General features: G+C 43.0%; 2 protein-coding genes across 6 annotated transcripts; one reads left to right on the top strand and one right to left on the bottom strand.

Moving 5' to 3' along the window:
• Nucleotides 1-53: 53 nt before the first annotated feature.
• zgc:113090 (uncharacterized protein LOC553741 homolog) lies at nucleotides 54-6,472 on the top strand. Of its 5 annotated transcripts, none has more exons than XM_053617854.1 (3): nucleotides 54-2,201; nucleotides 4,149-4,364; nucleotides 4,682-6,472. In XM_053617854.1, the coding sequence occupies exons 2-3, from the start codon at nucleotides 4,181-4,183 to the stop codon at nucleotides 5,440-5,442; spliced, it is 945 nt and encodes a 314-aa protein (XP_053473829.1). In that variant the 5' UTR covers nucleotides 54-2,201; nucleotides 4,149-4,180; the 3' UTR covers nucleotides 5,443-6,472. The 5 variants fall into 5 exon arrangements, with proteins under 5 accessions (XP_053473829.1, XP_053473811.1, XP_053473803.1 ...); XM_053617836.1 differs by having other exon boundaries at nucleotides 4,146-4,364; XM_053617828.1 differs by having other exon boundaries at nucleotides 3,991-4,364.
• Nucleotides 6,473-7,261: 789 nt separating this feature from the next.
• On the bottom strand, nucleotides 7,262-15,482 carry rusf1 (RUS family member 1). Its single transcript, XM_053617792.1, has 15 exons — nucleotides 15,412-15,482; nucleotides 13,515-13,667; nucleotides 13,308-13,385; nucleotides 13,098-13,212; nucleotides 12,976-13,021; nucleotides 11,777-11,809; nucleotides 11,583-11,688; nucleotides 11,128-11,229; nucleotides 10,937-11,007; nucleotides 10,637-10,821; nucleotides 10,169-10,226; nucleotides 10,012-10,076; nucleotides 8,689-8,826; nucleotides 7,952-8,017; nucleotides 7,262-7,462 (listed from the first exon to the last, which is right to left on the bottom strand). Exons 2-15 carry the CDS (start codon nucleotides 13,662-13,664, stop codon nucleotides 7,377-7,379), a joined length of 1,299 nt encoding a protein of 432 aa, XP_053473767.1. The 5' UTR covers nucleotides 13,665-13,667; nucleotides 15,412-15,482; the 3' UTR covers nucleotides 7,262-7,376.
• Between the last annotated feature and the right edge of the window lie 714 nt (nucleotides 15,483-16,196).

Here is a 16,196-nt window from a genome sequence, read left to right as displayed (position 1 = left end):
CAGGTCAGGGGACTGGGATGGTCATGGCAGGACCTTGATTTTGTGGTCAGTAAACCATTTTTGTGTTGATTTTGATGTTTGTTTTGGATCATTGTCCTGCTGGAAGATCCAACCACGGCCCATTTGAATCTTTCTGGCAGAGGCAGTCAGGTTTTCATTTAATATCTGTTGATATTTGATAGAGTCCATGATGCCATGTATCCTAACAAAATGTCCAGGTCCTCTGGCAGAAAAACAGCCCCAAAACATTAAAGATCCACCTCCATATTTAACCGTGGACATGAGGAACTTTTCCATATGGCTACCTCTCTGTGTGCTCCAGAACCACCTCTGGTGTTTATTGCAAAAAAGTTCTATTTTGGCTTCATCTGACCATAGAACCCGATCCCATTTGAAGTTCCAGTAGTGTCGGCACACTGAAGACGCTCGAGTTTGTTTTTGGATGAGAGTAGAGGCTTTTTTCTTGAAACCCTTCCAAACAACTTGTGGTGATGTAGGTGACTTCGGATTGTAGTTTTGGAGACTTTCTGACCCCAAGACACAACTAACTTCTGCAGTTCTCCAGCTGTGATCCTCGGAGATGTTTTATCCACTCGAACCGTCCTCTTCACAGTGCGTTGAGACGATATAGACACACGTCCAATTCCAGGTCGATTCATAACATTTCCAGTGGACTGGAACTTCTTAATTATTGCCCTGATGGTGGAAATGGGCGTTTTCAATGCTTGTGCTATTTTCTTATAGACACGCCCCATTGTGTGAAGCTCAACAACCTTTTGCCGCACATCTCAGCTACATTCCTCGCTCTTACCCATCGTTATGCACGACTAAGGGAATTTGGCCTATGTGTTACCTCATATTTATACCCCTGTGAAACAGGAAGCCATGATTGAACAACTTCCTGTTCCTAGTCACCCAGGTGTACTAAAAATTTTTAAATATCAATGGGAATATATTTCAAATATATTTTCGCATATGAATTCATAGGGGTGCCAATAATTGTTACACAGCTATATTTAACAAAGATTTTATTAATCAGTTGAGGTAGCCACTCAACTGATTTTGCTTTGGAAATCGCTATGTTGGGCCTCCGAGCAAACCTGGCAGTGATGGGTCTCCAAACCTGAGCAATAACATGATTCCGTGAGAGGCCCCAGATCCACACCCAAGGACCATTTGGACCATAAAACAAGAGATCCTGTCGAGATGGCACCACCATAGTTTAACTTTAAGGTCGCAAAGGGGCAGAGAAAGAGCAGAATCCCCTTGGAATGAGACCTTTGAACTCCCTTGTGGAAACAGGACTAATACAGATGCATCTCAAAAAACACAGAGACTCGTTTCCCATATTGAAGCGTGTTCGATTGCTAAACAACGCCTACTCAGGCCTGAGACTAACCTTATTACCACTTGACGAAATCACTCCGTTTTTAAAATAATGAATTTGAACGTTCTCCTCCGGGTACTCCGGTTTCTTCCCCAGTCCAAAGACACGAGTTGTAGGCTGATTGGGATTTCCGAGTTGTCCGTAGTGTGTGAATGGGTGTGTGTGTGTGTGTGTGTGTGTGTGTGTGTGCGCGATTGTGCCCTGCGATGGGTTGGCACCCTGTCCAGTGTGTCCCTTGCTATGTGCCCTGAGTTCCCTGGGATAAGCTCCAGGCTCCTTGCGTCCCTGTGTAGGAAATTCAGCATGGAAAATGAATGGGTGGAAGTGTAGATTCCACCGTTTCAACACTGTAAAATGATGTTGGTAAATTAAGAGCGTCTCTACTCCTAACTTCTAGTAAGGATGCTATTTATATGGCTAATTACACTAGCGGAACTGCTAAATGATTTGGGTGATTGGGATATACTGTACTATCATCTTACCCCCTCACCTTTTTAATAGTTATTATTATTATTATTATTATTATTATTATTATTATCAGAAAAAAAGAAGTGATATTAACTTTGTTCATGTTTAAGTCTGCTTTTTTTCCCCCCCTACAGTTTGATATGCACATGCCTGTTTGTACATGTTCAGTATATATCATAATAAACGAATTCTAAAGAGAGGCGGAAGAGACGCAGGTTTCTGATTGGCTGTGTGCTTGGGGGGGGGACGCGACGCAGTTTCATAGGCTGAGCGGTCTGTCAGTCTTTGTTCCGCAGGTAGAGGAAGTGTTACATCACCAAATGCATCCACAGGCCGAAATTTAAAGGTAAGAGCTCGTCGCTATGACAACTCAAATGACATAGCATTGCAAACGCTTTATTTATTTATTTATTTATTTATTTATTATTTATTTATCAAGCTTTGAAAGCGTTCAATTCGCTAACAGGACACGTTTAAATGTCGTATTTTGAGCTTGGCGCGTGATGGATGAGAATCAGCTGCTATACTTGTTAGCCACCGTTGCTAGCTAGCATCGCGCTAAATCTGCAGAGCTGAATGAACGTTTACATTTACAGTTAGGAATTAGCGCATAAAGTGAACCCATATAAACACCCCTCAGGATGACGAGTTTCTTATTTTATTTTATTTTATTTTATTTTATTTTATTTAATTTTTTTATTTTGCGTCGTGAGAGTTATATAAGACTGCAGGTGAACTTCTCTGACAATAACCTTTGTTTTCTTTTCTTAAAAGTTCCTTTCTCCACCCTGAAACACACACTATATATATATATATATATATATATATATATTTCTGTTGTGTTGAGTGTTTGTGGTGATAATTCTGCTGCATTTTCACATTAAATTCCCAGGAAGTGGGCGGTTGTGTCCCGCACTGACGTCACGAGGCGACCTTGTTATTGCTGGTGCAGTTACAGCACAGGTCCCTATTCGGACCGCGTTAGTTTATCGGCATCATCGTTTCATCTCGCATCCAGACAACAACCGGTGTTTTTTTGCGATCGCAGAAATGAACACAAAATCGGTGCAAAAGGAGCTTGCAGATTCTTTTCAAAATGGCCGCAGATTCCCTGCAGATCCGGGCCGAGACGCATCCTCGCTACGTGCGTTCAGCCAAAGCCCTCACGTGCGTCGAAAATGAGTACTGTTAAAAGGTCTGGTTTACCGACAAACATCGCTGCGAAAGACCGAGCGATCGCGATTTCGCCCGAATCAAGTACAACCCCAATTCCATAAAAAAAAAGGTTGGGGACGCTGTGTGAAACGTAAATAAAAACAGAACGCAGCGACTTGCAGATCTCATCAACCCGTATGTTATTCAGAGTAGAACATAGGAAACATTATCGAATGTGTAAACTGAGGAAATGTACCGTTTATTTAATTTGATGGACGCGACACGTCTCAAAAAAGCTGGGGCTGGAAAAGTAAGTGTTCGTAAAAAGAAACAGCTGGAGGAACGTCTCCCAACTAATCAGGCTCATTGGAATTGCAATCGCAAATTTTGAAGTAGGCCACAGCAAAGTCGAGCATTTTTGGCCGTGACGATCACTCGCAAAAACTCGGCGAAATCCTGTACAGACTGTATATGGTCGAGTATCTGTTCTAAAGCATCCATTTTTCTTCATTTTGTGATTCGGGAAGTGTTCGTTTAAATCTGGGGAGAGGCGCTGATGACCTGCACTGAAAATCAGACACCGTGCGCATCAGAACTAAAATGATCCGACGAGAGAGCCGAGTTCGGTGTAAAGACGGCAGACGTGGCCGATCTGGATGGAAGTAAAATCGGAAAACGACCCCAGGACATCATTTAAATTTAATCGCGTCCAAATAGGGCTAACGGCGTTTCATTTCAGGGAGGAAAAATCCTGAAACGTTAGACCTAAGTGGTAACGGTGAAGTAGTGGAGACGTTAACGCGAACGCTGGACACACAGTCCCAGAATGCAACACCACATCTGTGTAAAAAGGATTTAAACACGGTCATCTCAGTGAGGACCGAAACACAGACTTTTGTTTGAGAAATAAAGACTTTTGTTCTGAATTCTGGATTTAAAAATGTTTGGGTTGTCACCGTTTTGTTTTTTTTTCTTTCCAGAGAATTAAAATCTGACTTCTCAGAATGCTTTAGTGGTTTTATTTTTATTAATTTAACACACCGAGTGCCGACGCCTTCGTACACGTTTTCCACCGGGGACTGAACTTCATCACGGAGCCTCTGATTAAACCGGATGATTTCCTTCTCCCCGTCAGCAGATCGTTGGCTCAGAGCGAACCCCGAACAGAAGATGACTCAGATGGACCTCCTGGTCAGCAACGTGGCCGAGCTTTTGGCTACGGCCGTGCACGAGGTCCTGCGTCTGATGGGTCAGGCCGTGTCCGAGTACCGCGACGAGTCGGCCAGGATTCGGCAGGAGAACCAGAAACTGCAGCGCACGCTCCAGGAGCTCCAGAACAGCCTCCAGATATCAGGTTTGCCTTAAACGCTTGTGGATTGTCCTCATTAATGAAGCAAAAGATTAACCGATCATTGGTTACGTGATAAACACGGAAAAAACATAACATCTACTTACTTGGACTCAGGGGTTAAACGTTTATTTAGCCTTTTACGGAAGGAGTCTCCAGTGTCAGCGCTTCGATTTGAAGTTTTCAGGACAGATTTGTTTACGCTTTGTGTTGTTTTTCTTTCGTTCTGTAACACGACAAGCTGCATGTATAGCTGCTATAACATAAATGAGAACAGGAAATGACTCGTCTCGTGGGCGTGGAACTCCTCTTTGTGGTTTCAGACGCAGTGCAGCAGGTCTCGTCCTCCGTAGCCGCAGAAGAGCCGCTCTACGAGTCCCACCGTGCGCGAGTGCCGGACTGTCATTCGGAACGAGAGCCGGTCGAGACGGAAGAGAACGAGGAAGCGGATTCCTACAAGCCGTCTTTCGAGGAGGAGAAACCGAGCGCGCTGCACCTGAGAGCGGAAACGCGAGAACCGGACGACTCGTGCGACTTGTCTCATAAGAGGAGGAGGAGCTTCTCGAGCTCGAGGAGCCGATCGGCTTCACCCGAAGCGCCGGGAGTCTTAAACGCCATCAAAACGGAATCGACGTCCGACTTTCCCGAGCGTTCGCTATCAGATCAGACCGAAAACGCGAACACCGACGCGCACCTCCACCTTCCCTATTACCTGGTCCACGTCAATCCCGCCCACGTCACCTGGGACGCGTCCGTTCCGCCGCGCGCAGAGAACGCGGCGGACGCCGGCGGTCCGTTCGGCGTCACCGTGCGGCGAGAGAACTCGCACGCCTGTCACGTGTGCGGAAAGTCGTTCGCGACCGCCTCCAGCCTGGGCGCGCACTTCGTCTGCCACTCGGGCGAAAGACCGTTCGCCTGCGAGCGCTGCAAGTTCAGGTTCAGCCGTTTAGCCGATCTGAAGAAACACGAGCGCATCCACACGGGGGAGAAGCCGTACAACTGCGCGCTCTGCGGGAGGAGGTTTAACCGCACAGAGAACCTCAGACGCCACCTGAGGAAAGTCCACCACGGAGCTCTGCTTTAGCCGCCCGAGCTTACTGACGAAACTCTCCGCTTTTATTTATACGCTGCAGTTTTTCATACACCGTAACCATAACAACACTACCCCCGAGTCCTAGCTCCTACAGGCTACCTACCCAGTTTCATTATTAGTAGTAGTAGTATTAATAATACATTTATTTTTTTTTAGATTTAGTGCTAGAAAATGAAGAGTCGTGCTCGTGAGCCTCGTCGATGACGTTGACATTGAAGTATCTCAAACTCCTTATATACAACCTTTCAGCCAGCGCCCTGTGTTGGACTCCATATTGTTCCCCCACTCGGTTTGTCCTCCGCAGCTCTCTCTACCACACCGACCGCAGTCTAACTGATTTCAACTCTCGACCCGTTTAAACTGTTGCGCTCCTTCCTGCATGGTGTTGGTTATAGAGTATACGCTCATATAGATTCTCTTTTTCTTTAGATTTTAGTTTTACAGTCTTCTGAAAAAAAAAATAAATAAACAAATTTCTTCTTTTTTTTATTTTTTTATTTTTTAAAAACCACCTGCCTTAATTAATTCATTTATTTGGTCTTCCACTTGTGAATGTGTAATTAAACTGAAGTCCAAAGGGTCCAGAAGTGACCCGACCAGCATCGCAGCATTAATCCAACACCGTAGCGCAGGCTCGGGCTTTCCGACAGGACCCTATAATATCCGGATCGACATGTCACCCGTGTCGTCATATCGCTTTCCTTATTTATTTATTTTTTTAAAAAATTACAATTTGATGATGAATCAGTGCGAAAATGATCTTTAAGCAAGTATATCCATATATATATATTCACGATAACAAATAAAAGACCATTAAGCCTATTTCTAGACATATTTACTCATTTCTGTTCTGTTGGCAGATCTCATTTAGTGTCTTTCTAGTAATAGACGAATAAGCAAAATGATCTGCTGACGGAATACGATTCCAAGCCTCGGATGAGTCGGATTGTTAAGAAGTAGGTTCACTGGTCGTATATTTGTTTAAAAACATTCTAATAAAGAGAAAGATCAGTTGGCTGTATTTATTACGATATCTGTGCTGGCTGTGATTGTCTTTTTTTTTTTTTTGCAGTGTTGATATTTAAAAGTTTGTTCAGAAACTTGAAACGGTTTGTTTTTTCCCCGCTTTTCAGTTTTAAGTCCTTTTATTTTGGTGATTTCGGCAGGGCTCACCCTGTTTCCGTGTATAATATAATATAATGACCGGGGGCCTGTACCATGACGCTAAAGGGTTATGGGATTAGTTTGGAGTCCAAACAAATCCAATCCAAATCAGGCTTTATTGGTACCATGACGCTGGTTATCAACATACCTAAACACGTGACGTCCGCACCGATCGGCCAATAGCGTTCAACATCGGGGGAAAACGAGCAGGTGTGCGTACTCCCGGTTGAAAAGCAAGAACTTATTCAGTGGAAATCTGAGGCATTTAATCCCGCACTAAACAGATAACTGAACACTTATAACCCCAGCGTCTTCAGTGTGATTTCATTTCATTTACTCTAAATGTAAAATTGTTGTAATTGAATATTTCCCGGCGAAGTGCTCTTCTTCTTGCAGTTTGCGCCGGGGAGTTGAATTAGTCGCGTCGTTTATATTGCGGAACTTTGCTCATGACTGATTGGTCCAAGTCGGGTTCGAGTTCTCGTACCCAGAACATAACCCTTGGAGGGTAAGTTACTATGGCACCTAAAACCCAGGGCTGAACCTTACCTGGCTAGCCACCTAAACCGGCTCCGTGGAACACTCCCCTGGTGAAGATCTGGGTTTGGTTTGGTTTTCTTTTGAATAATTACGCGAAACCCAGAAGCTCCATTCTCGCTTTTATTCAAAACAAGCTGAAAGAATAGCCGTGTTCAGCAGCGCTGGGTCCCTCACGACTGAAAATGTCCCGAAACACAGAATCGAGGTCTCGGCTCGTTGTCTCAGCCGCCTTTCTTCCTCCACTCCGCTCTCCACTCGTCCCACTGCAGCAGCGTCCGGTCCGTCTGCCACCCGGCTTTCTCCAGACCTGAGTACGACATGGGTTTATCTATTTATTTATGGGTCGGGAATAAGAAAAACCAGACTTGCCTCAAGTAAACAACGATAAGATTTCACCACGAACAAATTTGCGTGGTTGAATTCTTGATTCTGATTGGTCAGAAGGCGTCGATACACTTTCTATAACAGCAGTAATCACAGGTTTATTTAACATTAACGGAAGGAGTCTCCAGTGTCAGAGGGTCAAAGTCTTCAGGACGGATGAGTTAACACATTAACATGACACGCCGTCTATTTTTTTTTTTAGTCTTTAAACGTCAATAAAGAGAAAAACCAGAGGCTGGTGAGGGAAGAGCGTATAGCTGCTATGACGTAAGTGAGAACAGGAAGTAACTTGTCTTGGGGGTGTACGACACCGTTAAGAAGTAACCAGAAGTGGATAAAAACTACGACGAGTCGTTCTTTATCAAATCGATCTGGTAGTAGATGATTCGATGTTGAAACGTCACTTTCATACCTGTGAGAAAGGGCAGGAAAATTCGCTCCATCAGCTTGTGACTTTCGGAAACCATTTCCCACGAGTCTGGAACAAACGATAACGTTAACGTCGTCCAGCGTGACACCTTGCTCTTCAGTACTTTAGAAATACCACAAAATGAGATAAAAACGTGTGTTCTATTAAATATCCAGCACCGCTTAAAAGAAAAAAAAAAGAAAAGATAAGTTCACTCGGGTGGGTGTGGCCTAATATTCTAATGAGGACCACTGACTGAAAACAGCAGTCTGAGAGGAATGAGCCAAAAAGCGGCGATTATGCAATCGCCATACAAGCTCCGCCCACTTTACAGCGAAAGAAGAGATATACGTAAAGTACGTTTAGTATACCGGTTATTAAATTATTCTAAATTTGCACGTACGTTTTTAATTTATTATAAACAAAAGATCTATCCATGCATCCATTTTCCACACCACTTATCCTACACAGGGTCACGGGGTGAGCCTGGAGCCTATCCCAGGGACGGGGGACACCCTGGACACACACGTTCACACGCTACAGACAATTTGGAAACGCCAATCGGCCTACAACGCACGTCTTTGGACGGAGGGAGGAAACCGGAGTACCCGGAGGAAACCCCCAAAGCACGGGGAGAACATGCAAAAGGGATTATTATTATTATTATTATTATTATTATTATTATTAAGCATTCATGTTTAGAATTTCTGAAATGAGACTTCAGCCACTTCGTCTCTTACCTCTGATCTCGGACAGGTGCGCGAGAGCTCCGTGCTGTGGTGACGAGCGTAACGCGGCGCTGACGCACACGGCCTGACACGCTGCCATGATCTCATCGCGCACCGCCGCATCAGCGCTCAAACACACACACACACTCCCTACAGAGCAAATCAACACACATGAATACCATTACGCGCCGACCGAGCGGCACAGTTAATAAAGCAGGCCTCGTCACGGCCCGTTTCGAGAACAAGAAGAAGAAGAAGAAGAAGAAGAAGAGGGATTAAAGTGAAAAGGCGGCCATTTTGTTTGGACTATTTTCATATAAACTATAAACAGTTAAATACTAATGTCGTGTCGTTCTTTAACGAAATGGAAAAGCGCTGTAGTGTAAGAGGAATAAAGCCTTCAGGACAACGTTCTGTTACAAGAAAATCATCGACTCCAGGCCTCTTCCTCACTCTACCCTGCCGCTGATTATTTTCCTCTAACAGCATAACAGAAGAGGGTTTTATTCCCGGTATAATACATCGTCCCTTTCCTTTACGTATTCCAGTCTCTCACACGTCCGTATGAAATCGTGATTAAATCCTACCGGATTCGGTGAAAAGCAGTAGTGTTTAAAAAAAAAGAAAAAAGAAACGTCCCTTATTCAGGAGGCTGTATTTTAAAGATAATTTAGTAAAATCCTAATAAATCTTTACAGCTCTTTCGATGAACCGTAAACAATTATTGCACCTGCACCTGTGGAACAGTCCCTACAGACACGAACGGTTTACAGGCGGAAGGCGATTACGCTCGATTACAACAAGTCAGGACACTAAAGAGACCTTTCTCCTGAACGATGTCTAGGGTTCCTGCTCACCTGCGTGAACATGCCGTAGACCTGCCGCAGTGTTCAGAGAAATAAACTGGAATGTAAGACACCCGAGACGGCGCTACAGGGAGACAGGAAGGACAGCTGATCGTCCTCGCGGTGGAAAATTACGTGTAAAGGCGCGTCCCTCCAGACGTGATGGAGAACTTGTAAATGCCTCGGTGGAAGAGTGGAGGAACATCTCACAGCAAGAACTGACACATCTGGTGCAGTCCGTGAGGATGAGATGCAGCTGGAGGACACCAGATACTGACTGTTCCTATTAATATCGACCTCCACTTTATTCAGGGACGCGTTATTCCATCTCTGTTCCTCAAACGTCTCTGAAACCCGTTCAGTTCATGTCTCGGTTGTTGAATCTTTTTATGTTAATACAAATATTTACACATGTTAAGAAATATATATAAATATATATATGTGAACACAGCCTCTGTAAATATGAACGCAGTATTACATTTAAAATTACCGTTTTGTACGGCTATGATGTAGGACCTGGTGTTGTTCCTCAAAGCCAGCCGGAGCTCCTGAGGCCTACAAAGGACAGACGAAACAAGCCGCTCGTCTTATTTATCCGATTTATCACGGGTGGTCTGAGGAATAAACTAGCAGAGAAGCGCACGTACCGTTTGATGACGTCTCCCAGTCGGACCCCGAGTCTGACAGGTACTGCCGTTTTGAACTCTAAAAAGAAGGACGTCCATGAGGAACAGAAACAGGCGCTCCGGGTTCAAACCGACGGCAACTCCATCACAGTTCGAACACGAGACATCTTTATACTCGGATCGGTTTGGTCAGAAGGTACAGCTCTGACAGCAATCAGAGCTTTATATATATATATATATATAAATAATAAAAAAAATCACAGGTTTATATCAATGCGCTCATTCTAATACATTATCGTTTCTATAGTAACCAACTATGTCACTAATGTAAACTCTAAATGTCCCCATTTTCTTTAAGAGAAAGCAGGAGTGCTGCATGGGCGCAGCGAAGAAGGGGGCGGGGCTTCCAGGGTGTCGGTTCAAAACACGGACACAGCCGTCAATCAAAAACGATAAACTATTTTACATTACAGTGAGCAGGGGCTTTACCCAGAAACACCGGCTCGCTCCGATTGGCTTCCGCTGGACACAGGATCTGTCCGTCAAGCAAGTACCGACGGAGGACGATTGCCAGACGAGCTTCGTTCAGCGTCTCCATGACGACAGACCTGACAGCTTTGTAGTTGGCAAACAGGTGGAGTGCGGTGAAGAGGAAGAAGAGAACGAACGTCAGCCTGAGGAGGACGAAGAACGAAGGCAGCACAAATCAATACTGCAGCTTATATGCAGACAAAAAACACACACGGATTTAAAAAGAAATAAATAAACGATCTTTTATGAAAATCTTACACGGGGTTACCAGTGACGAGCGGGATTAGCACTAAGCTAACCAGCAGTCCTGCCAGATTGACCAGCGTTTCCTGTTAGAAGAACTAAGAATCATTTTCCGACAAAGCGCCAGCCATTTTAAGACTGACGATCCCGTTCGAAAAAATTCCATCATTCGCATCAGAGGCGGAGACACAGCCGCAGGGACCAACCTGACTGCCGTCTTTAGCAGAGATGTCGGCCATGTTGTTTCTACGAGCCTGATGGACAGTTAACGCCGCCCTTGTCGCTCCTCCGGCCACGCCCACAATCGACTGGAGCGAAAAAAGAAGACACTCGGTAAACTCATCCGTCATCAAATTTGAATTCAACCTCCAGGCAAAAGTGCGTGCGGAAAACTTTCAGAATATCCATTTTAATCAAATCCCACAATGCACCGCAAATATTTAGTGTTGTCTTTTTCCTTCCTTAGCTAATCGATAACGGAAGGCGATGTCATCCGGGTTAGCGGCGTGCGAACTGCACGCCTGAATCATCATGCGCTCACATCGAAATGGCATTCAGCTCAGTTATACTAAACATTTATACACAAATCAAATGGAAACTCTCGGCAGAATCACTTCTGACATACAATGTGGCTTTTAAACTTTAGGCCACGCCCTGTTACCTTAAACACTCCAGCCATGCAAACAATAAGCGTGAAGAAAGGCGGGAAGTGAGGCGCGGTGATCTCCATTAACATCGCGGCGTCGTTGAGAACGTCAGCGAAAAGCCTGGAACAGGTTTAAAAACCGCAAAGTTACCCTGAACCTCTCGAATCTTCAAGGAGGAACATTTCCAAAACCGCTCATCGCTCCTCACCTCCATTTTTTGGCTTCCGAGTCCAGTTTGCTCCTGCGAGAGAAAGATAAAAAGAGGACGGCGATGTGTTACACCACAGAGACGTTTGAACGCCGGATTCTAATACGTTGTCGTTTCTATAGCAACGGCTCGTTTCACGGGGACTCGTAAGAATCGCGTAATAGTTGAGATGATGAAGCTTTCTGTAAGGAGATGTTTATCTGACATTTAGGGAAGGAGTCTCCAGTGTCAGCGCTTTGTAACAATCAGAGGTAACATGACGAGCTGCGTTTTTGGGGCGGGTTTTTTTTTTTTTGGTCTTATTAACTTCAAAAGAGAAAAAGAGAGAGAGAGAGAGAGGCTGATGAGGAACAACAGGAACCAGCTTGTTTAAAAACAGTCCACGACATTTAATTGTAACTATTAGAGACCGATCGGTTTTGCAGATCAATCGGCACCTATCGGTTATCGGCGAAAATCCACACCGATCGTTTTTCCCGGTTGCGTCCGTTGCGTGAGCGTCTGAGAAGCGTCCGCTGTCGTTTATTATACAGCACGAGAGCGGCCTCTAGAGGCGAAATAAAAACTATCGCTGGCAAATTCCGTTGTGCTATTCGAAGTGTTTTTTAAAAAAAATTCATTTTGGACGTCGTTATTTTTATTTCTTATTTGGAGTGTTACTTTTTGGTTCAATTTGGATGTACATCTTTTACTTACTTTAATATCTATTCATAGTTAATGTATATTAACATTCATTTCATTTAAAAAAAAGTACAGCACATTTTCATGGTACACTCAGTACTGTTTATTTTTATAATAAAGTTCAGCAATATTATACTTTTAGTGTTATGTTTTCATTGGGTATCCGTTTTAAAAGCCATCGGTTGATTAATCGGTTACGGGAAGGTAACGCTCAATTTAGTTTTCGCTATAATCCAGTATCGTTCCACCTCTAGCAACTAGAAATGGATAAAAAGTACACGTCGTTCATTAATAAATGTAAATATTGTAATCGCTGTAGTATGAGAGGAGTAAAACTCTTTCCTGTTACAGGATAACAACAGCTGGTTTAATCACAACAAAACTCGTATTTAAATGGATCTGAATCGCACCGTAGTGAATCACTGCCGCATTAAATCTATCCCCCCCCAGAGAGAAACACACACACGTATTACACGGTATTAACGCGACTAAGCGTCAGAAAGCTTGCGAACGCTCACCCTTTAAACCAGGCGAAAAGGATTCTCCCCAACATCCCTGTTCCATCTGAAAGAGGAAAAAGAAAACAATTCTTATTAACGTATTCATGCACATCAGCACCAACAAAACCACACACACACACCTCTGAGTAACCAAGTCATTGTCGCTGCAGCAACCGTGGCTTCTTGATTACCGACTCCGACTCCTTGCAGTGTGGCCTGAGTGGCGAGTGTGCCCGAGAGAGAGCTGGAGAAAGCCTTACAGAGGAAAAAAACACAAAGGAGGCGTCCATCTTTAAGTCTGAGTGCACTAACATTACCAAGATTCCAACAATCACCAATGTGTAACTAACCTGCAACGTATCCCATAACTGATACTGCAGATAATCCTCACTGACGCTCTCGGGGTAACCCTGAGGCAGGAAAACGTTCTAGAGAAGGAAAGGCCTTAATGCTTTCAAGTGCTCAAAGACGTCCAATTACGTATCGTACGTCGTAATTTTTTCTACGATACTCCGTAGTGTAGCACACCTGTATAAGGACTGACAGAGGTGACGCACCTTGAACGCATCGGTTATTGATTTCCCTCTAGTTACTCGTTCCTGTCCTGTTCTCTCTCTCCGCATCCCTCCATCCTTTACCCGGTATCTCCAGGACTCCCAGGAGCCGTACTTCTCGGTTGCAATCACTCCTCCGCCTCCGTCCGCCATGTCCTGGTAGAAACAAGAGAAACGCAAAGAAGAAGAAATGAGCTGAGTATGCAGGCTGAAATACGGATCTATAAGGCACAGGCTCCTGATCCTGGAGAACCCCCTGTCCTGCACATTTTTGTGTTTTCCTACTCCTAATACACCTCCAGTGTGACAGTCGTGGGTTCTTCAGGACCAGGGTTGGGAATTATTGCCCTACGCCAGGGTTGCCAAGTCTCACGCATTTACTCTCAAGTAAATCTCACGCCAAATTAAATATCACGCCAACATAAAAATACAACATAGAAGGTGTGGGGTTTAATTAGACCAATGAAGCCCCCAACTTCTTGATTGGACCAGTCTGAATTTCCTCCCGCTCTGTGGAACGTCACTGTATATAAGCCGCCGGAGATGGAGATGTTGAGACGTCGTGGTTAAACGCAAGTGTTTGTGCACACGAATCATTCCATTTACATGTCTACAATAGCATTTATCCATTCATGTAACCTGTGTCAGCCAGTTTTATTGAGATTTGAAAACCAGCTGCGATCATTACAAATACAGAGGAGTATTCTAAAGTGTTTTAAGAAGAGAGAGGGTAAAAAAAAAAAGACACTGGAGAAGACAGGGACGATATTTTAAAGTCACCATCCACTGAAACAGGTAGTCAGGGCAGGACATATGGAGTGGCTCCGCCCACTTTTAAAATAGCCAATAGTGTGTCGCTTACCTTATTAGTATTTTAATTCACTAACAACAACAATAGAAAAGATCATATTAATGTTTGGGCAGTTATAAATTTGAAAAGCTTCTAGAATTTTTACCGTTTTCATAAGTTTTTTTGTTGTTTTGTATTCTCACGTTGGAAAGGGTTTAAAAGTACACCCTAAGATCAGTGTTACATAAGGGTTGGTTTTCTTTTTTTGTGTGTGTGTTTGAGTTTCTCTCCTCTTGTGAATGTAAAAAATATCTAAAAATGCTAAAGTTATCAAACGATTAATGGTGTGATTAATTCTGTTTTTCAGAAGAATGAGGGTTTTGTAAACAAACTGCCATGTTGTCGTCACATGTCCATCGTAAAGTCGACCCTAGCCTAGGTAGAGATAACAGATTTATGTTTATAAAGTCATGTCCAGATGATAAATAGTGAGGTTTAAGCCGTCTGGATTGACATGGTGGATTTGATCCGACAATAATGGAGCTTCTTATGAAAATGACGCTTAAAGCGTTTATCAAAAATGGAAAGACCTTGTACTAAAAGTTGTGGATTTTGTAAGGTTGAATCATTAATATCTACAACTGAAGATTTGATTAAAGTTAGTATGCCACTGAGGATAGACTTCATTTATATATATATATTTTTTTCATTTACAAGTGTATAATTGCCCAGACTTATCAATTAACAGGTTTACATTTAATATGTCCCCTGCCCCAGGCTAGGGTGCTGCTTCATTGGTTATCTTTATGTGGCATGCAGTTTGGGACACATCTCTATTCAGGTGGTGTTTCTAATCGCTTAAAAATAAAAAATAAAAAAATAAATCAAAATAAAACAGTGCGCCCTTAATGCAGCCATGTTAGGCATTAGATGTTAAGCTTCAACTTGAATATACAGGTGTTATACATCTTTCGTTTAAAACACGGCCAATATTTCGGGTTTTATGACTTTTTTTTTTTTAGTATAAATAATGTTTTATTTTCGCACACATCATAATTCCTGCACAAAAGTTTGAATAGATGTTTTTATTTCTAACTCGCATTCACTCACCGCGATTACCAAAATCCACTTCCTTGTTTGTCTTCGCCGCCACGTCGTTCAGGCAGCGTGCTTTCTGATTGGCTAATAGGATGTGACGTGTGGTCCAGGCTTAACCAATAGAATAGAACAGAATAACAAGATGGCGGAAGTGAATTTCCTCAGGAAGTGACAGTCCTAAAGTATTTCTAGCGGTTTAGAGAATGTGTGATTATTTATTATTATTATTATTATTATTATTTTTTATCAGAATTAAAAATATACATCAGTACAAGAATTAGATCTTTTTTACACTGAATGTAATGTTCTTTTATATATATATATATATATAAAATATATACACACACACACAGAGACACACAAATTTGCATAGGCTATAAAATGTTGTAAACAAACGGATTTTCCACTGAGAATTATTTTTTAAAATGTGATTAAGCCACCAAATGGGCAGGTTTTTACATGAAATACTATTACTGGAATTATTTTTAAAAACATTTTACCTTGATGACAAGTGCATTTTACACACACACACACACACACACACACACACACACATTGAACATCATCCCACCCCCTTGCAATTTTGGCACATTTCTGTACTGTCAGCCTGTAATTTTGCTGCTACTGTACTTATAAAAATATCATATTTAATTTCTTGTCACCACTATCCTCTTCACCTGGCTGCTGCTGCAATAACTGCTATGTCCATATATGGTATAAACTAATCTGCTAAATACTATGTCATAGTATGTATGTTTACATTCACATCATTTTTATTATATTGCTATTCTTGTATG

The sequence above is a fragment of the Ictalurus furcatus genome, chromosome 2 (assembly GCF_023375685.1).
Source record: "Ictalurus furcatus strain D&B chromosome 2, Billie_1.0, whole genome shotgun sequence".
Taxonomy (NCBI): domain Eukaryota; kingdom Metazoa; phylum Chordata; class Actinopteri; order Siluriformes; family Ictaluridae; genus Ictalurus; species Ictalurus furcatus.
Note: the sequence above shows the minus strand (reverse complement) of the source record. Positions and strands in the feature narration are given on the sequence as shown.